General features: G+C 51.2%; 1 protein-coding gene across 3 annotated transcripts; it reads left to right on the forward strand.

The window, feature by feature from the left end:
* The first annotated feature begins 141 nt into the window (after positions 1 to 141).
* FOXRED1 (FAD dependent oxidoreductase domain containing 1) lies at positions 142 to 19,969 on the forward strand. 3 transcript variants are annotated; one of them, XM_059720067.1, is made up of 12 exons: positions 142 to 281; positions 882 to 1,099; positions 2,906 to 3,025; positions 3,735 to 3,853; positions 5,531 to 5,625; positions 9,023 to 9,124; positions 10,459 to 10,535; positions 11,589 to 11,749; positions 12,480 to 12,609; positions 13,724 to 13,828; positions 14,403 to 14,688; positions 19,509 to 19,969. In XM_059720067.1, exons 1-11 carry the CDS (start codon positions 191 to 193, stop codon positions 14,655 to 14,657), a joined length of 1,473 nt encoding a protein of 490 aa, XP_059576050.1. In that variant the 5' UTR covers positions 142 to 190; the 3' UTR covers positions 14,658 to 14,688; positions 19,509 to 19,969. The 3 variants fall into 3 exon arrangements, with proteins under 3 accessions (XP_059576050.1, XP_059576049.1, XP_059576051.1); XM_059720066.1 differs by lacking the exon at positions 19,509 to 19,969 and adding an exon at positions 16,375 to 18,449 and having other exon boundaries at positions 143 to 281; XM_059720068.1 differs by lacking the exon at positions 19,509 to 19,969 and adding an exon at positions 16,375 to 18,449 and having other exon boundaries at positions 145 to 281; positions 2,906 to 3,016.
* The last annotated feature ends 1,354 nt before the right edge of the window (positions 19,970 to 21,323 follow it).

A 21,323-nucleotide genomic window follows, 5' to 3' on the forward strand; every position in this document is an offset into this window, starting at 1 on the left:
CAAGCCTCGAGGAAGACGTGGCGATCAAACTGTCCAACCCGCGCGGCCATGACGTATCCGCGCGCCCGGCGATTGGGGGCGCGGGCAGGAGCGGCGAGTGCGGATTGGCGGTGGGCCCCGCCCGCGGCCCCGCCCCCTCTCTTCTCCTCTCCTTGTCTCCGCTCGCCTCAGCCAGACGCTTTCGGGCAGCATGTTCCGCGCGTGCCGAGCGCTGCTCGCCCTCCCCCGGCCCGGCCGCCGCCTGCGCTCCGGGTTCGCGCGCCGCTGGGACCCGCTCGGCGGTGAGTGGCCGCGGCGGCCCTGCCCGGGGCTCGCGGTTTCCTCGCGCTCGGCCCGGCCGCCATGGCAGCGCGGGGCCGGGGGAGCCGAGCCGAGCCCACCCCTCGAGCCCCAGGTTTCGGGCTGCCCCAGGCCGGGAGGGGCGAGCGCCGCTGCCTTGGACCTGACCTGCCCCCTGGGGGCTGGGGCGGCTCCCGCGCGGCGCCGGGCGTTGTGGGGAGGGGGCGGGGGGCTGGAGCACGGGCGAGCCCTCTGCACTCCGCTCGGCCGCCGTCGCACTCTGCTGCTTGTGCCGAGCTGGAGGCAGCTGCTCCTTCTCCCGGTGCCGGCCGAGCTCCTGCAGGTGCCCGGGGGCAGAGGCCTGGCGGAGAAGGGAGACTGGCTGCGAGGTCTGAGCGCGCATCTCCGCAGTCACAGCAGAGCAGTGAAGTGCGGATCGAGCTTTTCCAAACATCCTCAGCAAACCGCGCTCGCTGCCTGCCCGCAGCGGCCCTACCGCCAGAGGGGTTTCTCAGGACCGGCGGTTGTTCTGGCTTCTGTAGGAGGTGGATCGATGGGGTGGAACAGTTTGGAACAACTGGCAATCTCCTTTCCCCTTGCAGACCTGCAGAAGTCGTTGACAAACTTCCAGAGCCAGTTAAAAGAAAACATCACAACTCTCTTCGACAACCCCTTCTTTGATGAAAAACGCCCTCCTGTGCAGGCAGAGGTGGTCATTGTTGGGGGAGGGGTGATGGGCTGGTCCGTCGCCTACTGGTTGAAGGCGCTGGAGCCTAGAAAAAATGCCCTGCGAGTGCTGGTGGTTGAGCGGGACCCAACAGTAAGTTGCCTCCTAGGGATGCTGCAGTTGAGACCTGGGCTCTGGACAAGTCTTGTATCCTGTGGGCTTCATTTGGGACAGATGCAGATGCTGGGCTGAACTTCAGATGCCCTGGCCAAGTTACAGAATCCCCTGCCACAGTGCCTGCGTAATGCAGATGTGCAGCAATAAAAATGAGATTAACTCGGGGTGGGCAGTTCTTTTGACTGGAGGGCACTTAATGAATTTTGGTGACCACATACTTCTCCCCTCCTCCAAAACCTGGCCAGTGCTGTAGTTCACCAGCTGTGGACCCAGATAGGGACTTCTGCCGTAGCGGGCAGGCGGCACCGTCGGCTGTGGGTGCAGCCAACAGGTTCCAGAACTCGGCGCAGAACCTGCAGCGGTGTCCACAGCTGATGCCGCTGCCCACCTGGTGCAGCAGAAGCTCTTGCCTGGGTCCACCGCTGACAGGTTCCAGTTTGGGGCTCTGGTGTACTTGGTAGCATATAGTGGATGCTGCCAGCAGGTTCTGCATCAGGGCTCCTGAACCTGCAGGCAGCACTGGCAGCTGATGTCACTGCCTGCCTGCTGCAGCAGAAGCCCCCACCTGGGTTTGCAGTTGATGCTGCCGTGTGAAGAGCTGATGCTGCTGGGCAGAAGCAGTCCCCCCGGTGCGGCTGAAACAGCCCCACCTGCCCACCCAGCACTGCGTGGTGTGCGCCAAATCCAGTGAGTTGGTGGTTGACTGCCTGCAGGTTGAATCGAACCTTGGCAGGCTGAATCTGCCCATGGGTTACATTTTGCCCACCCCTGGAGTAACTGCACCAGAGAGCAAGGCAGACCTTGCCCAGAAAAGAGCCATTTCAGCATGGGTAGAAGGCCAGAGTCCCTGAAGAAGGGAGTTCACACAGCAATCGCTTGAGCAAAAGGAAGTGGAAGGGATTTCCCTTTTATCTGGGTGTTGTGTGGGGAGGAGGGCTCTTAGCAGCCAGAGCATTCAGAGCAGTGGAAAGTATGGTCCCAAAGGGTACCTGAGGCTGCAAGGACTGATTGAGGGAGAGGTGGTTGGGGTATGGAGGTTGTAGACCGTGTTATGACAGTCAGGTTGAACCCAAACATACCTGAGCCATGCATTGAACTTAACATGGCTGGTGTCTTAGTGTTGTGCGATGCAGGAGCTCCTGTACTCCAGTCTTGTATCTCACCAGGATGTTTCTCTCCTAATTAATGATACTTTCCTTGTGTGAGTGGTTTAGCTACCTTTGAAGAAGTAATACATCCCTGCTCTTCTAGGGTCACCCTCCCATGCAGACTAAACCCCCCCCACAAATGTGTCATCTGTGGACTTGGGGATAGCTGTTATTACTAAAAGGGGACTTAGTGAGGGATAGGGAGAAGGGGCATTGGCACAGGAAGAGGCAGCTTTGTGATCAGGAGTGGGACTCTGATGGTTGTCATCTGAAAGATCTGTGACTTTTCCAGTTCCTACAGAGCAGTTGTCCCTTTGCCTCTCTCTTGGGAGTTTGAGGACGAGCACAGGGATAAAAGGTCTCTTGACAGTAGTTTCCCCTCTGACAGCTATAGGGGGTTAGAGAAAAAGCTTCCTAATGGGTGACTGTGGGCCATACTTTCAGGGCAGCTGCCTGTGCTGCTGATCCTTGGGGAGAATTCTGCTCTGTTTCTGCAATTGTCCATCTCCATGTGCCTTTCACCACTATCAGAGCCACAAGAATAGGTACTGAAAATTTATGTCTACAGCTCACGGTGAATCATTTCTTGTCCCTGGTGCCCTGACAGCCTCTCCCTTCCCCTGTCTTCCTGCAGTACTCCCGAGCTTCTACAGTGCTTTCAGTGGGAGGCATTCGGCAGCAATTCTCCTTGCCAGAAAACATCCAGATGTCCCGCTACTCAGCATACTTCCTGCGCACGGTCAACGTATGTCAGGTTTGGAGGGAGGTGCCAGAGCCTTAGGGTTTGCAAGCTCAATGTCAGAGAGCAGGGCTGGAACGAGGAGGGCTAGGACTGCCAGTGAACTGCCTTGTCCCCGTAGCAACAGGTGTAGCTTGGTCCGTGTATGCGCATCTGTGAGGTAGCTGTTACCTCTCAGGTTGTAACCACTTGTGGGTCTGACTGCTGTTGCTCACCTCTTCACATTCTTTAGCAATTTGTATCTTGGAAATACTGCCCAAATAGTAACTGGGTCACATTCAATGCGCCCATGCAGGAAGCTCTCACTCTGGCCTAGTTTCTCTCCTTGGTCCAGCTGATATGGGCTGGGAATACACAGGAGATGCCCTTCATCCCTGCATGAGGTTCTCTCAGACCTCTGCAGCGACTCCTGCAGCAGATGTAGGAACTGCATTGAGGGGGCTCCACAGGAGGCTTCCAGCGGAGGAAGGTAGTTCACCCAGGTGGCATTTAGCAACTGGGAGGGGAGACCCCTGCAGAAGCATCAGTTGGGGATGGGCCAGGTAAACTGGATCCTTCCTTGGTGCAGGGGTTTGGGCTTAGTGGTTTCTTGTGGTTCTTTTCAGCCCCCTTTTACATGATTCCAGTGGGCAGAGTCCCTGGGGGTGAAATCCCATGTGCTTTTCTCTCTGCTTACACCTGAGGAAAGCAGCCGCCTAACTAATCACTGGCACTCTGTTCCCAGGAACATCTGGGAGTCATGAACGAGCCACCCATCGATATCCAGTTTAACCCTTCGGGGTACCTCTTCCTGGCCACAGAGGAAAGAGCTGCCATGCTGGAGGAGAATGTGAACATTCAGAGGTATGGCCCTTTTATAGGGAGTGTGCCTGTGGGGGCAGGGTGTGGGGCAAAGCTATGGTGGCTGATTACAGCATGTCCTAGTGAGAAGCCTGCATAGTTACCTTGTAGCAGGACTGAGTCTCCTGGGCTTGAAGGCAGTTACTGCTCTTGCCTTCCCAGTTTAGGGGAGGCTCAGTTTCCATTGGCTTCTGTGTGCTGGGATGCCACAGTGACTGCACAGAGGTGGGGGAGTGATAGCTCATGAAACAGCTGCTGCCTGATTGTACTGCCCCTGAAAAGTTGGCACCTTCCTTGCACTCAGAGCTAGCACTGTCTTCACCTGGTTTCTCTAAAAGTCAAAGATTTGTGATGTTGTATAAGCTTCCCTCTGGCATTGGGTGGCAGTCAAGCACAGCCCCTCTGCTCTTCCATGTTGTTCTAACACCTGCACTTTGCCCTAGGCATGAGCTGCTATCCCAGGTCTGGGTGTTCTAGGGTCCTGCTAGAGCTCTTCAAGGTTTGGATCCCCTTACACAATTTTGCTACTTCACCTGGCCCTGGCCTCCAGTCTTTCTCTCTCCTCTGGCATCCCTGAGTCTTTCCCAAGTTTAGGTTTCCAGGTGTGGAAAACTTGCTGCTTCTGGTACTGTGGGCAAACCTTCACCAACCAGGCTGAAGGGCCACAACATTTCTTTTCTCTCATGACCAAAATCCCAGGCTGTCACATGTAAGGGGCTTATGCACTAGTGCCCTGTTTGCCCCAAGCCCCCCTTATCCCTGTATTTACCCCATCAGACTCCTACAAATGACTTATTTATCTCTGAATGGGTGCTGGACCCCATCCTATTACAAAGCAGCTGTGGGTCACAGGGGGAGAGGGAAGGGATGCTGATTTCATATTCTGCATTCCTCAGCAATGTGCTGAGTTTTGCATGTCCTGCAAAATGCTGTGGGTCTTGACTGATGCTGTGAGGAAAGTTAGATGGGGAAATTCCACACGTGAGGACTTTCTGCAGAGGGTACCTAGCTTCTGTGAGGTTCTCCGTGGTGGATCTCCAGAGGAAGTATCCCTCTTGAGTCACAGCTCTGAAGCTGAGCCTCCTGGGCCTTGGATTAGGAGCCATCCACCCTCAGCACACACAATTCACCAAACTCATACTCTGGCTGGTTCTAGGGGTTTTGCTCATTGCAATTTTATCAGACAGGCCCTATATACATGGGAAGGGTTTTCCAAGATGACTCTTGGAAGAGAATGGGCTGCTTGGACTTCTTCCCTGCCAGTACTAATTCATGTGTGCTTAGAGGTTGATGATCTTATTGGCACCATTGCAGCATCCCACTTGAAGCCTCTCGGGCTGAGAGGATAGTAGGTGTACCCAAGAGGACATATTGGCAGCTGAACTCATACACTGCTTGATCTTAGCTAGGAGGGCATGAAAACCATTTACCCCCAGTTTCATGATGTTTTTCTGTTTTTAAATTCCAAATTCTTCCTTCCCCTGGTTGATTTCTGTAGGAGCCTTGACAGTTTTGTCTGTGCTGCTCACGTGTACATAATCACAAGGCACCAGAGGTGACCCAAATTCCCTCTTCCCCTCACAATTAAGCTGCTTTCCTCCAGATCTTCCCCACCTACATGTCCTACAGGTTTCCTAAGGTACAAAGCCAGCACATTCTGATAAATGGTTAACTTTTCAGGGCTGAAGGAGCAGAGGTCATCCTGTTGTCACCAACACAGCTGAAGAAGAAGTTTCCGTGGTTGAATACAGATGGTGTGGCTCTGGCATCCTATGGTATGTAGTTGCTGAATCCCTGCCCATCCTACAGTGGCATGGAACTGCTGGGCACCATAGCCTTAGTAGCTGAAAATGTTAGGGAGGCAGCTGACAGGATCAGATATTAAATGGAAAACCAAGTTTGAGTGCAACAGAAGATAGGGATGCACCGAAAAACGTTTTCTTGGCCAATACCTATAGCCAATTATTAGCCAGCCATGTTGGCTGGTTGATAACCAATTTACAAGAATGCAGGTGGGCAGTGTGGAGAGCAGTGCCCTGCAGGTAAGTCTGTGGAAGGGTTTGGGGGTGGAGGGGGGGCAGATGGAGGCAAAAGGTGGGAGTGGGGCTGGGGACACTGCCCAGCCAGGGTAGTGAATGGGACCTGGGGCCAGGGTGGGGCGTAGGATGGAGCCATGGGCAGCTCATCCAGAGATTCAGCATCCTGGCGCTTAAAATGGTATTGGGGGCACTTGAGCTAAAGCTCATCAAATGAACTTTAGTTCCAGTGCCACTCCCACCATTTTTAAGTGCAGGGATGCTTTTAACTGGAGCAGAGCCAAGTGGGGTAAGGGCAGATGCGGGCTGCCCACTGTGGGCTCGGGAATCTGCACTCTGCTGTTTTTGTCCTGGGAGCTCCATGCTGGCTGTGCATCTCCTGCCCACCTGGCAGTAGGAGGCATAATTCACCGGGCAGGCAGGGGGTACACAGCCAGAGCTGAGCTCCCGGAGCAAAGGCAGCAGAGCAGAGAGCCCTCAGCCCACAGCAAGCAGCCCACATCCATCCTGTGCACAAAACTAGGGGGACATGCTCCCTCATACATCCCCCAGGGGGGTGCATGCAGTGGTGGGGAGCTGCCCCTCCCCCTCCACACCCTCTGGATAAACCACCCACAGCTTTGTCCTGCTCCCCGCCCTGGCCTCACGTCCTATTCACTGCCCTGGCTGGGCAGCACCCCAGCCCCTGTCCCTGCCCCACTCCCTCCCACACTGGGGGTCTTGATCTGCACCCCCCACACTCCTTCCATCCCCCACACCTTTTTCCTCCACAGACTTACCTACAGGGAGCTGCTCTCCACGCTGCCTGGCTGCATTCCTGGCCATGTGCATGTGTGTGGCCGTGCACATGCACATGGTGTCCAGGGGCCCTGGCCAGAAGGCATAATTATACTCAGCGGTGAACGCTATTGGCCACACCAGCCAAAAAAAGCTGATGGGCAGTAATGTCAATTTCCCTTTTATCAATGCCAATCCAATATGCAACTGATACATTGGTGCACCTCTAACAAAAAGCTAAGCATCTGGAAGCCCGGTATCAAGAGATACCACAAGGTAAGGGTCTTGAATAATTTTAACCTGGCTCATTTACATGGCTGCATTTACATAATTTTTAGAGATTTGAATTTCTCAATCAAGTATTAACACACGTTTTCACACTTAATTTCCCAATTCTTTTCATGAGGGAGGTAGTGGGAAAACAAGGGGGTAGAAAAAGCAGGGAACCCATGTCTATTAGACTGAACTAACAGAATTGAAAAAGTAGCTAAGAATTTCAGGCTGTTACAAAAATGTGCATAGAATAACAGCATTATCAATGATCAGTTATCATTAAGATGAAGATGTAAATCTGTGAGACTTGTATGCTGTTGTCCCTGCTTTATGAGCCAGAAACGTGGACTACATATACTAGGCACATCAAGAGACAACAGTTTTCACATGAGATACCCACGTAAGATCCTAAAAATAAAGTGGATCAAAACAAACATAATACAAAACACAGGTGCTGGAGTGTGCAGGAATGATGCACTTAGAAACCGCTATCAAGAAGTGGAGTTTGCAGTAGCTTATCCATGTCAGGAATATGTCAGGAGACCGAATTCCCAAGAATATTTTGTACAGTGAAATTTGAGACAGCTGTAGAAAGTGAGGTTGCCCTCTATGGCAGTACCATGATGTGTGCAAAAATGATATGAAGTTGTTCAACATTAGTGTAGAAAGGTGGGAGGAGCGCGCAGAATCCCATCTGATCTGGAGGGAATATCTGGCACTGGGTGCAGCTCGACATGAAGCGGCTTTGATCGAGATGTTGGAAACAGAGAGAGAGAGAAAAAAGTAGCATGCTGTAGACTTGAACTCCAACTCGGGCAACACATGCATGGGTGAAACTTGTAACCAGCTGCATCACTCTCAAATTGGGCTTGTTGGCCACAAGTGTATGCATCAGGCACCTGACCAGACCTCCTGCACATACATCATGATTCAGAGGATCAATGGTTGCCTATATAATGGGAAAACAAGGAGCAGAAAACGTCCTACTGAGAACCCATGTCATCAATTGCAGGCTTGGAAGAGGGTGAATAGCCAATTCAGATGCATTTGCCTAGAAATGCTGGCTCTATAGCAGGGGTGGGCAAAGTCCAGCCCACAGGCTGGATTGGGCCCACAGCAGACTCCTATTCCTAGGAGGCTGATTTCCATGGAGACCCCAGCAGTGGCAGGGCCATGACAGTGCAGGGGCAGGGTTTCCATGGAGACTGGCCTCAGCAGCACTGATGGGGCACGGGGCTGGGCTGGAATCTGCTCCAAGGCCGGGATCTTGCAATGTTGATAGCATGGTCCAGAGCCAGGGCAGGACTGCAGTCCACTGCCTACGCACCCTGGGCAGGGGCATACAGGCAGCGGATCGTGGCTCTGCCCTGGCCCTGGGCTACCTTGTCATTGCCACAAGATCCCAGCCCTGGTCTCCATGGAAACCCTGGCCCTGCGCTGTCCCTGAGCTGCTGGGGTCTCCATGGAAACCGTCCGCAGCGATATAGGCAGGGGCTGCTGGGAAACAGAGGCCAGCCAGATCTGCCATTTTGCCCACCCCTACTCTACAGGATCATATCAGCACTTGAATATTTCCTCCCCTGTGGAGAATTATAGATTTAGAGGCTGGAAGGGACCTTGCAGACCATCGGGTCCAGCCTCCCCCGCTCTAGGCAGGAAGACAGCTGGGGTCAGGTGACCCCAGAGAGGTGACTGTCCAGTCTCCTCTTGAAAGCCTCCAGGGTAGGTGAATGCACTGCCTTTGGAGGGAGTTTATTCTACCATCTGGACACCCTGACTGAAAGAGTTTTTCCTGGTATTAAGCCTGAAGCTGCCTTCCAGGAGTTTGTATCCACTGGTCCTGGTCTTCCCCAGGGGTGCCCTAGTAAACAGTTGTTCACCGAGCTCCTGATGCGCTCCTCTGATATAGCAGTAAGCTGCTATAAAGTCCCCTCTCAACCTCAACTAACCCTAATAATTTCAGTAGGTGACGTATTAGCAGGATCCAGCCATAGTTTACAGGCATCCTACATTTTGAAAGCTTGGACAGCAGAATGGCACTTGGTTCATGCCTTTTTGTTCCTGTCTTACTCCCTTATTTCTTCAGGCCTGGAAGATGAGGGCTGGTTTGACCCGTGGTCCCTTCTCACTGCCTTCCGGAGAAAAGCAATATCCATGGGCGTCCATCACTGCTGTGGAGAAGTGACATGTAAGTGAACCCCTTTGCAACTGCAAAGTAAGATCTGCAAATGACACAGATACCTGTGGAGCTACCATGCCATCATGAGATGATAACCTTTCCAGGCTAGGTAGGGTTGGGCCTGGTCTGTACTTGGATGGTAGATTTCACAGGAATTCCTAGAACTGAGAGCACCAAGCAGTGTTCAGTGCCAGTCCAGCAAGGGGCCAGCATCATCTGTGTTGCTGAAAGTGATGGGTTTCAGATAAGGTGAAAGATGAATATAGCTAACAATAAGATAAAATGCACAGCTGTCATAGCTGTTTAAGAACTTAAATCAAACAGAATATCAGCCAGGGCATGTACTGGAAATACAGCTCTGAAACTTGATGGAAAATGGTGCCACTTGCTGGCTAAGATGAATCTGCAGGTCCTGTGTTTTCCCCTGCCACTACAGAGAAATGATGTTGCAAACCCCGAAGCTCCAGGGTATAGAAAGCAGCTCCCAGTCATGCTTTTGAGCATTAGTAAAGCCATTGGCTGTAGCGAGAGAGACAGAAATTAGAGGCCAGGACTTGACAGGTAAAAGCTCTTTCTTTTCCAGTCAAATCATAATAAAGTAAATGATCAAAACATCCCTGTTTTATGGTCCTTTTCTTTGTATACTTTGTAAAATTTGGAATAAAGTGCTGGAGAATATATCTTGTTGGATGTGATCCAGTCCTGCCCTATGAGACAGCTCAATGTCACTCCTGGGATTTTTATACCTCTTAGATCAGAGGTAAATGCCACGTCTACATGTCTGAAGTATCAGACAGTTGGTAAATGAGCAAACAGGAGTTAATGGAGTAAATACAGGGTTGAGAATCAGGATATGAGGTCTCTCTCTGCCACTGACCAAATCACGTAATCTTTTTGTGCCTCAGTTTTTCCATCTCAAAATGGGCTTTGAGAGATGAGGGTGGAAAGCACTAGAGCTCTCATCTTTGCCCTTTCTTGGTCGCTGCTGGCTTACCACAAATCAGATTCCTCGGCAGCACATTCAGTACTGATGCATTTGTTTATTGCTGTGACCCACCAGGGACCTGGTGCCTACCTGTTGCCATTTGCAGAATGATACAAATCACTGAGTAAACGCAACACATGGAAGCTTATGGCTGCACAGCTGTTTGACTGTCGTTGGTTTATGGAGATACTGCCATGTGCAACGGTACATTGTTGCATAGCAGTGATGGATCCTTTGAGTCCTGTCCCCATGCTCTGCCCTCTCACTAGCCCTTCTCTTTCCCCACATAGGTGCTTGTTGGGGTTGCAGGTCTGAGTGGATGGCCATCTTGCTGCATGTTTCTTTTCCTGTTTCACAGCTTTTACCATGGCCTTTTGCAACTCAGTGACCCCCGTGGGGGAGGAGCTGATGGTGTCCCGTATTAAGTATGCCTGTGTAAGTAACTCCATGAGAAGCTTATCCTATTAGCTACTGTTGTAACTCAAACAAGAGGTCTGCGCTGGTCCTGGGCTTTGCTAGGCTGTGGGTCTGTTTGAGTCGGGGGAGGAGAATTCTTGTTTAGTTCTGTTTTGTACCTATAGATGGTCTCGGCCCCTAGTATAGTAGGGATATCGGAACCAGGCACAGTTCAGCAGCAAGTCAGAACAGCAAGTTAAATTTGTTTGTGCAGGACTGGTCAGAGATTCTTCTTGGGCTCAGCCAATTAACCAATTTCCCCTTGCTTAAGCTCTTTCCAATCAAGTCCAGCTGTCTATTAAAGATGGGTAATATGAATCTAGTCTAAGTTGTGGGGCTCAGTGCTGGGATTGCTGGGTGAAGTTCCATAGCCTGTATTAGGCAGAAGGTCTGATGACTGGAGCTCCTTTCTGGCCTTGAATCACCACTGCCAGCCTGTCTCTAACTGTAAAAATTCCCCAGTTCTTTACATTGCATCACATGTCCCTCAGAGCTGGGTAGGTACTTGGATAGTACACAGCGTTCTTCACATAGGTTCTGCTCCCACCTTTGACCCTGACTTACTACATGACTTTGGGCAAGATACTGCTCTCTACTTTGCTGTCTCCCACTACTTGAAGAGGAAACACATTAACATTGTCACATTTCTGCAGAGTGACTTGCTAGAGACCATATTGAGTCTCTGGCAGAGCCAGAAGTGGAATCCAGGCTTTCTGGATTCCTTGTCTCTGCCAAACATCTCCTGCAGACCCTGCCCAGTCACTTTTGCCCTGCTCTTCTTCCCTTGCTCCCTCCCTATAAGGTGGTGTTCTTCAGTATTCATTTCCGGTGCGGTATAGTTAAGAGGGGCATCTTCTCCATTTGTTCTGTGACATCTTCAGCGCAATGCTCTTGCTGTGCTTGTCAATGTCTGAAAAGCAACCTTCTCCTAATGCCTGGAGAGTCTTTGTAGGATTTTAGTAGGAGATCTGGGCACCCCAGAGCCTGGCTGGGGCTGGAGCACTAGCCCTTCTCCCTTCTGGGTTTTTTCAGATACAGATGCCTGACAGTTTGGAGTACCACGAAGTGGCATGTGCCCTTGTGGTCAATGCAGCAGGAGCCTGGTCCAGGAAGCTGGCAGAGATCGCAGAAGTTGAGACTAGCTCATCAAAGACCAAGAAAATATTTAAGCTACCGGTGGAGCCCAAGAAAAGGTATGGATGAAACAAAGCCACCTGTAGCATGGGCCAGAGGTGGAACCAGCATGGAGGGCAGGTGTGATATGGAAATCTGAGAAGGGGCCTCAGGGTGCTCCGCTGGGCTGACTCTCAGGAAGGCTGGGCCTTTCCCAGTGGGATTGTGAAGGCTCCAGGGCACAGGGAGTGACTTTCATCTTGGGATCTGTTTCCTGTGACCTGCACTCCCATTCCTGTTTCATCATCCTTTATCCTAAGCGTTTAGTTGTTTTACATAGTGGTCTCTCTCTAGCCCTTGAAAGACTTATCCCACCATGTCTGTCTAGTATATAGGCCTATTCTGAGAATTTCTTTCCTATTCCTCTTCCTTTCCAGTCCCTCTCAGGGAAGTACACTGCTGGGATGGGTTGGGTATGGGTTCAGTGCTGCAGTGGACTCATTCCTGCTGTGAAATGCTCTGCGCTCCCTAGAATTGCTTGTGCTGTGCAGTGAAGCTTTCACATAGTGCAATGCTTTCGGAGGAAAGGCAGGATGCTCAGAGAAACCTGGGGCTCAGATTCTCCCTGCTCAGGTTTGGTCTAAGCAACAGCTTAGTATACAAGACCCAAAGATGGTCCCCGCCCCAAGGAGCTTTCAGCCTCCAGAAGCCTCTTCCATGCACCTGCTCTGGTCATCCAGGTCTGTGCACTCCTGGAGAGAAGAGCTGGATATCCAGGCCATTGGCCAAACAGCTGTCCTCTGTCTACAGATATGTGTATGTTTGGCACAGCCCAGATGGGCCTGGCTTGAACTGTCCCATATTGATTGACACTTCGGGAGCCTATTTCCGCCGAGAAGGTTTGGGAAGCAACTACTTGGGAGGCATGAGCCCCACAAAGGTGAGTTAATTGGGGTCTCAAGGAAATTGAGATCAGAGACAGTTCCAGGGGGGCAGAGTGGGGAGAGCATCTCTGTGAAACAAAACCTTTTGGACATGGGAGCAAGGGCAGCAAATCAAGCAAGACCCAACAGTTAGTGAGACCATAGCAGTCCACAGGATGTGCTCCCTCACCAGCCCAGTTCTTCCTCTGCCCAAAGTCAGTTGCCCAGTCACCTCTGCCCTGTCCTAAAAATCAGGATCCTGTTGCAACCTTCCCCAGCAATATACCACCTGTTGGCTATTATCCTCTCCTATTTAGTCTCAGCTGGGAGGACTCTGGGCTTAAATCCATCCCCCCTTAAGAGCTAGCTTCCCTGTGATACTGGGTGCTGTGGGGGAGTGATATCCTCATGCATATATAGTTTTCATTAAACAGGGGAACCAGAAGAGGAGAAGGGATGCATTTAATTGTGTGGCAGTGCCCTCTCTGGCAGGCATCAGTGATGCTGAGGAGCTGTGAGAGATGTTCTGCCCAAAGAGGGAAGGGTGGGGTGCCAAGGTAGGCTTCCAAAGGGTAGCAATGCAGTGAGGACAGCTCTGGCTGGTCTGAGCCATCTGTTGTGCAAGTTCCTTGTGGCCTGGGCCACACTGCTCAGTCTGCACCTGACTGCACATGAGTGAACTTAGTGGGTGCTATTTACAGATGGGGAATCCTGGTGGGAGGTGGTGGAGTTTGGTTGCACAGGTACCCACCCACTCCTTGCAAACCTGCTGGCAGGTTCTAGGCTTTCAGACAGATGCTGCCACTCACCATCTCCTTGAGCTCCCAGCTTCAGGGCCTCATAGGAGCAAAGCACAGATGAACCAGTCCCAGTCTGTACCAGTAGTATCCTTGCTTCCCCAATGTCATCTTTAATTTCTAAGTCACTGTTGCCAGTAGTGGCACCCCAAAGGCCAGCTCTCCTCCCTCCCTGCCATGCAAGCAGTTCTGCTATCTTTGTGCTGCCCTCTGAGTGCCGGCCTAACAGCAGCCCATGCTAGGTCAGGCTGCAAACAGAGCTCCCTGCCTATATCTTTGCCATTCTCAAATGAACACCATGGCCATAGTTTGCTTTCTCTGTTCCTGTCTCCAGGACGAAGAGCCAGACATTCAGGACTTGGAGGTAGATCACGAATTCTTTCAAGAGAAGGTTTGGCCCAAGCTGGCCCATCGAGTTCCAGCATTTGAGTCCCTGAAGGTAGTAAAGGTTTTGGATCCCAGTGCGTGTTCACCCTTGAGGGCAAGGAAAGAAACATCACACCCTTTCTCTTTCCAGTTTTGGCCCCCTGCCCTACAACTGGGTGTGTGTCCCTGATGAGCAGAACCTTTGTTCCAGAGGGTTTAGGTGTGGAGATGTGACTGATGGACCCAGCAGAATGTGGCCTCCCATTTGTAGGGCTGCAGGTTTGGCCCAGAAGCATTTCACAGCCCTATCCCCATTCCTCACTTGCCCTTCTGACATGGGCCATTCCAAAGGAGAACTGTTAGATGCTGCTTTAAATGGAGGTGAGTGATGAAGAAAGGAGCTGGCCTTGACAGCCTGCAGGAGAGGAGGCCTCTATCCACAAGTGAGACCAGTATGGTGGCAAACTCCCTCTCTCAGCTGTGGAGACTGCTGGAGGCTGCTCTGGACTGCAAGCCAAGTTCTGTCTCCTTTTCCTGCACTCCCAAGCTTCCCCACTGAGTCTGCTGATGTGAGGGCCCACGCTAGTCAGCATGATAATGGTTTTCTCTGCTTATTTACAGGATCTAAGTGTGTTTCTTTTTGACAGGTGAAAGGCTCCTGGGCTGGCTATTATGACTACAACACATATGACCAGAACGCCGTGCTGAGTGTTCACCCTGTGGTGATGAACATGGTCATTGTCACAGGGTTCAGTGGGCATGGGCTGCAGCAGTCACCAGCAGCAGGCAGGGCTGTGGCTGAGCTCATTCTGAAACAAAAATTCGAGACCATCGACCTCAGCAGGTTCTCCGCCAACAGATTCCTCTCTGGGAAGCCGGTTCTGGAGAGGAACATTGTCTGACTTCCCCACGGGGCTGAAACCGACCCTAAAGGTAAGCCCCACTCCATTATGCCCTTGGTCAGTACTACTCTGTCCTTCCATATCGGGATCATGGAGCTCTTCTGTCTTACAGCAAGCCCATTTCTGTACTGAAACTGAGGTGTGCAGAAGGGGATTAGCTTATAAAAGGCCATATAGTGAGTCAGTTGCAGACCTGAGAACAGATCTTGGCCACTAATCAGCATTGCCTCCCAGGAACTGTTGTTAGTTCCCCCTTCCTTCCTTCCAGCTGACATTCCCTCTTATAGTGTGGTGGAGATTTTCAGAACGAGGTTAATCACCAGTCTGTACTCCATTGTTGCCATGTTCCTTGTTCCACCTACCTGGGGTTTCTACCATCTTTTGAGGCCCTTAATGAAGTTTGGAGCTGAGGGAAAGTGCTGCCTCATGAGCTTAGAGATTGGTAGCTGCTGTGCATTGCCCCAGAGCCACTACCAGCATGGGCCAGACTCAGCCTGGTGACACACAGGGCAAAGATTGCCTGTCCTGCTACCCCCTCTGAGCTACTTGTTACCTGTTCTCTTAGAACTTAGCTATCTCCTCCAAGTACACTGTCCTTCCCCCTTGAGTCTGTAATAGCACTGACCCATTCCAGTATTAACTTCTCCACAGTCATCTAGTCCCTGCAAGGCACAGAGGCTCCTCATGACTTTTAATCAGCCTGGGAACAAAGAAAGAACTTCCCATGAACAGAAACTAACGGAGGGTGCTGCAGTTTATTGCATTTCACCTCCTGCGTGTAGGGTGAAACTTTAACATCTGGACTGTTAAACACCCAGGAGAGAGGCTGCTCATATTTGACTTATGGACCTCTGAGTGGTTACTCTTAGTCTCGTCCTCCTTTTTTATAGTGTCTAGTATCAATGATTTGTCTTTATTTCCTGTTCTAAACTGTGGTATGCTCTCAGACAGGGTGTAGCAGGTTTGGGGTTCAACCCACTTTTATCAACTTTCTCCCAATCTTTAAGCTATACACAGTCTTTATCCCCTGGGTTCACCAGCCCCTCCAGTGTCCTCTTAAACTCCAATTAGTCCTTAATAATAAGCCTTATATAGTCCATAAAGGATTAACCCACCCTTGCAGCCTCTCTCTGGAGAGAGCCTTGGCTGGTTACTTCTACCTTCAGCCCCTCCCGCTTCCTCTTCTCACCTGCTTTTAATGTACTTTGACCAGCCAATTATTTTAATCAGCTGGTCCAGTCCTCCTTATGCAGGCCTGTAATCCTCTTCTACTGCCTGCAGCTGTATTACAGTCCCACAGGCTGTTACACAGGGATCACACCATCCCAGAGGAAGCTGTATTTCAGCATTTCTTAGCATCATCTCTGTGTGTTGAATCTTAACATTCACGTGATGGGGCTACATAGAACTTTAGACTGAAGGATGCAAAGAAGGAGAGATTCTTGGTGCTGTTTAGGGAAGAGCCCAAAAATAAACCCTGATTCAGCCTCTGCCATCATAGATGGCATTGTGTTCCTCTACAGAACAAACCTGAGCTTCTCCCAGGGGGTTTTAAATAACATGGTGAGGGGAGCTATAGGGACACCTAGATACCAGACATTAGCTCCCCAGTAGTCTCTTGACATCCTTGAGTGGAAGATACCTGCAAGAGCAAAGTTTTCTGAATCCCTTTCAGAAGCCTGAGGACTCAATGTGATCCTAACTCTTCCTGTTGCAGATGGAGCCCTGGCCAAGGCAGGAAGATCACATTGCTCCGGCCAGAGACTGACAAGATTCTACAGCACAGCTAGCAAAAGCCCATGGTGCTGGCATGGGGGAGAGTGGGTTCTAATTGACCCGTGGTTCGTGACTGCAGAGAGCACTGCCAAAAAGTCACTCATTATGTTGCTAAACTGTCACTGCCCTAATATGCTGCCTCCACTTCAGGGAACAGAACTGAAGTCCACATCTGCACAATGCAGAGATCAGGGTTGTTCCAGAGGTGATGGACACAGCTGGCTCACAATCTGATGCACATACACAGTGTTGCTTTGTCCCATTGGCACAGCGCAGTCAGGATGGTTAGACTATCCAACTCCTGATCTGTGGTTAAATCCCCTCCCTGCTTTGAGATAAGCACTGGAGTGGCCATTTGCTGGCAGTGGTTGCACCCCAGTCAGCGACATCTCAGAGCCACGCACTGCAGCCCTTGCTCCTTATTTATGCAGCTGCCCATCTCCACCCAGCAAAGCTTTCACCTGTACTGCTGAGGGAGCACCCAAGGAAGTTTGCTTAGGCAGAAGAACACTGCTGCTTTGCCTTCTAGGAGCAGCCCATTCCATCTGGTCAGGCTAGACAAGGAAGGATCAGCTCCTTCCCGTGCTGTTCTAGAGCGCTAACATGCACGTGTTTTGTCCCTCACTCCCTTGCTCTGCACCCCCTGCTCTATTCCTCTGGGCTTATTCCTGGTCTGGGAGCCACAGAGCACAGATGGGTTTCTAGGCTCCCTCTAATGGCCTTGCACACTGTAACCTGTCTGGACCCCCATTCATGCCCTGCAGACCTGAGCGGATGCTGCTGAAGCCTGTTGGTGTCCCATGGGAGCCTTAGGGCACCTTAGCCCTGATGTTCAGTCTCCTTACCAGCTCTCAGTCTCTCCCCAGCTCTGGAGCTGTGATGCCTGTTCTGATGGCTACTGGGCTTCATAACACTGCTGGTCTGACTCTCAAACCAAAGGACCGGCTACTGTTATATCTGCCAAGTACCCAAATTCAGTCCACCTGCCCCAGGGAGCCTCTGGCTCCTACCCAAACCATGGCTGCCTATATAGGGGTTCCCTGGATGCTAAGCGTAGGGGTTAGTTTGGGGAGTAGACTGGTGCCTGCAGTGCTCCCCACTAATGGAAGCACTTCAATTTTCCCCTTGCCATCCTCCATACACGCTTCTTGCTGGGAACAGTTGGTGGAGGTATGTTTAAGAGCTGTTATCCAAGGTGGGGGAAAGGACTAAGGATTGTGTTTGAGCCTCGTGGGACTTGGATTGAACCTCACTTGGTTGGAGCAAGTGCCTTGCTTGGTGTCTCTAGTCCCTTGGAGGCTCTCTGCTGTCTCTGCGAATGGCACTTTGTTACTGAAGGCAGGGTAGATGTGCATTTTTATATACTATATAAGATATCTATAGAGAGCACATGTTTTTGGGAACTCAGGTTCACTTCACTCAGATGCTTGGTCACTGCTGAGCATGCTCCAGCCTTAGCTGAAGCCACAAGAAGCTGTAGGGACTTGATGCCTGAAGACTAGTCTCCTAGTATCAGTCTTTCATCATTGGATCCCTATTGAGCTGAAGCAGCTGATCCTTCTGCCTCTCGGATGGGAAACATAACTTCAGCCACTACTCCTCTGTTCTTCAGGTTGGGAGCCAGCAGAGCCAGGCAGCTGGGATTTCAGGCATGGAAGAACTCAAGTTGGAGGCTCCCACTGCTCTGGGCAGGGCATCTGGAGCGAGAGGAGGGGGGAGTGCTGTGCAGTTGTTGTGGCAGGGAGACAGTTGAAAAGCTGAGATGCAGATGTTCTGGAGATGCCATTTTACCATTAGACCCTACAACCACCATCTTACACCATTGCTGAGTCTGTAGGAGGGGTATAGAGAGACCAGGGGAGGTAGGCCTGAATGGATTGCATCCTACATACTTCCCTGCTGGCCAGAGCTGCCCCTAAAGACTCCACTTGCATATCAGGGATTGTATCCACATCCTAGCTCTGATTGTATTTCTGATTTGTAATGAAGCAACAATAAAGTGATTCAGTGACATCAGGCTGGCCACACGGGGGATGATTGTGGGGTGGAAGGGGAGATAGGAGCTGTTTTTTAGGGGCTGTACTTTAAAGGTGGGTGCTTTGTATCATCTGGCACACCACAGCCAGCCATCAGCCACCTTTTTGCATCTCCCAGTTGTGTTATAGAATCATAGAATTGAAGGACCAGAAGGGACCTGCAAAATCATCATGTCTGTTCCCCTGCCATGGGCAAGTTACGCTCAGCTGTGCAAGGTAGGATTCATAGATGTTAGAGTCGGAAGGGACCTCAATAGATCATCGAGTCCGACCCCCTGCATAAGCAGGAAAGAGTGCTGGGTCTAGATGACCCCAGCTAGATACTCATCTAACCTCCTCTTGAAAACCCCCAGGGTAGGGGAGAGCACCACCTCCCTTGGGAGCCCGTTCCAGACCTTGGCCACTTGCACTGTGAAGAAGTTCTTCCTAATGTCCAATCTAAATCTGCTCTCTGCTAGCTTGTGGCCATTGTTTCTTGTAACCCCGGGGGCGCCTTGGTGAATAAATACTCACCAATTCCCTTCTGTGCCCCCGTGATGAACTTATAGGCAGCCACAAGGTCGCCTCTCAACCTTCTCTTGCGGAGGCTGAAAAGGTCCAGTTTCTCTAGTCTCTCCTCGTAGGGCTTGGTCTGCAGGCCCTTAACCTTAATACGAGTGCCCCTTCTCTGGACCCTCTCCAGGTTATCCGCATCCCTCTTGAAGAGTGGCGCCCAGAATTGCACGCAGTACTCCAACTGCGGTCTGACCAGCGCCCGATAGAGGGGAAGTATCACCTCCTTGGACCTATTCGTCATGCGTCTGCTGATGCATGATAAAGTGCCATTGGCTTTTTTGATGGCTTCGTCACACTGCCGACTCATGTTCATCTTGGAGTCCACTAGGACTCCAAGATCCCTTTCCACCTCTGTGCCACCCAGCAGGTCATTCCCTAGGCTGTAGGTGTGCTGGACATTTTTCCTCCCTAGGTGCAGCACTTTGCATTTCTCCTTGTTGAACTGCATTCTGTTGTTTTCTGCCCACTTGTCCAACCTGTCCAGGTCTGCCTGCAGCTGTTCCCTGCCCTCCGGCGTGTCCACATCTCCCCATAGCTTTGTGTCATCTGCAAACTTGGACAGAATACACTTCACTCACTAGTACAAGTCACTGATGAAGACATTAAAGAGTATTGGTCCAAGGACCGAGCCCTGCGGGACCCCACTGCCCACACCCTTCCAGGTCGAAGCCGAGCCATCCACCACGACTCTCTGGGTGCAACCCTCCAGCCAATTCGCCACCTACTGTAGGAGGAGCAGAGAAAACTGAAATAAGCCTGAGAGGCCATATGAAAGCCAGTGTTTTTGGCCATGGGCCAGCACACATGAAAACAAGTCACCTGTCTCTAACACAGTATAAGTAGCATGCTATTTGAGATGTTATAGCACCAGCCGTAAAGGTGATCCTGAACATCATCAGGACATCAAAATCTAGGGATGTTATAAACAAACATAATGAAGCAACAGAGATCAGTTTGGTCCCAATATTTTGGTCCTTAAAACCTCTCCCAGGACTTCCCAGGGTGTTTGTGATGAGTCCTGGTCTTGCCTTGGGGTGAGCCCAGGCCCTCTCCCCATTATTCATATGTGTAGGGTTGGAAGGGACCTTGCCCTAGGCAGGAGAGAAAACCGGGCTCAAATGACCCCAGCTAAGTAATTGTCAAGCCTCCTCTTAAAGACCCCCAAGGTAGGAGCCAGCCAACTTGGAAGTTCCCTTGGAAGTTGGTTCCAGATCCTAGCCGCCCCAACTATGAAGTAGTGCCTTCTAATGTCTAGTCTGAACCTACTCTCTAACAATTTAGGGCCATTATTCCTTGTTACTCTGGGAGGCGCTTGGGGGAACAAGGCCTCTCCCATTCCCTGCTGGTCCCCCCAGTAAGTTTATAGACAGCCACCAGCCTTCTCTTGTGAAGGTTGAACAGGTTCAGGTCCCATAGCCTCTCCTCACAGGGTTTGCCCTGCTGTCCCCAGATCATGCGAATGGCCCTCCTTTGGATCCTCTCCATGTTGTCCACATCCTTCCTGAAGTGTGGCACCCAGAACTGGACGCAGTACTCTAACTGCAGCCTGACTAGTGTCGCATAGAGGGGGAGGATCACCACCTTGGCCCTGCTTGTGATGCACCTGTGGATGCATGACAAGGTGCAGTTAGCCCTACTGACTGTCCTTGCATTGGCGACCCATGTTCATTTTGGAATTGATAATGACTCCAAGACCTCTTTCTGCCACTGCTTTCGAGAAGAGAGTTCCCCAGCCTATAGGTATGCTGCTGGTTCTTACTGCCCCAGTGCAGTACCCTGCACTTGTCAGTATTGAATCCCATCCTATTCTCATTTGCCCACCCCTGTAACCTGTTCAGGTCCAGCTGTATCCTGTCCCTCCCTTCTGGCATTCCCACCTTGCCTCAGATCTTGGTGTCATCTGTGAATTTAAATGGTGCTTTTAACCCCCTCATTCAAGTTGCCAATAAAGAAATTGAACAGTGCAGCCCAAGGACCGAGCCCTGGGGGACTCCACTGCTCACATCCCTCCAAGTCGAATATGACCCATCCACCACCACTCACTGAGAGTGGCCCCTCAGCCAATTTGCGACCCATCTGACTGTGTAGGCATCAATACCACAGTTGCCTAGCTTTTTAATGAGAATGGGTGGGAGAATGGGGTGCTGCTGCATATCAGGGTTCTGGCTGGATCTTGTTCATGGGAGACACTACTGCTTTGAACAAGACTTGGTCTCACCAACACCCTGACGGCTCGATGGAGGAAGATTCTGGGAACTTTATGGGTTCCTTGAGTTTGCAAGAAATAGGTCTGCAGTCT

This window comes from Alligator mississippiensis, chromosome 16 (genome assembly GCF_030867095.1).
Source record: "Alligator mississippiensis isolate rAllMis1 chromosome 16, rAllMis1, whole genome shotgun sequence".
Classification (NCBI taxonomy): Eukaryota; Metazoa; Chordata; order Crocodylia; family Alligatoridae; genus Alligator; species Alligator mississippiensis.

Excerpts from the sequence above, each read along its gene's own strand:
- FOXRED1 (XM_059720067.1), top strand. The coding sequence starts at position 191 with ATGTTCCGCGCGTGCCGAGCGCTGCTCGCCCTCCCCCGGCCCGGCCGC. Across the intron at positions 3,854-5,530 it reads GAGAATGTGAACATTCAGAG|GGCTGAAGGAGCAGAGGTCA; the intron begins GTATGGCCCTTT and ends TTAACTTTTCAG. Across the intron at positions 10,536-11,588 it reads CCCGTATTAAGTATGCCTGT|ATACAGATGCCTGACAGTTT; the intron begins GTAAGTAACTCC and ends GGGTTTTTTCAG.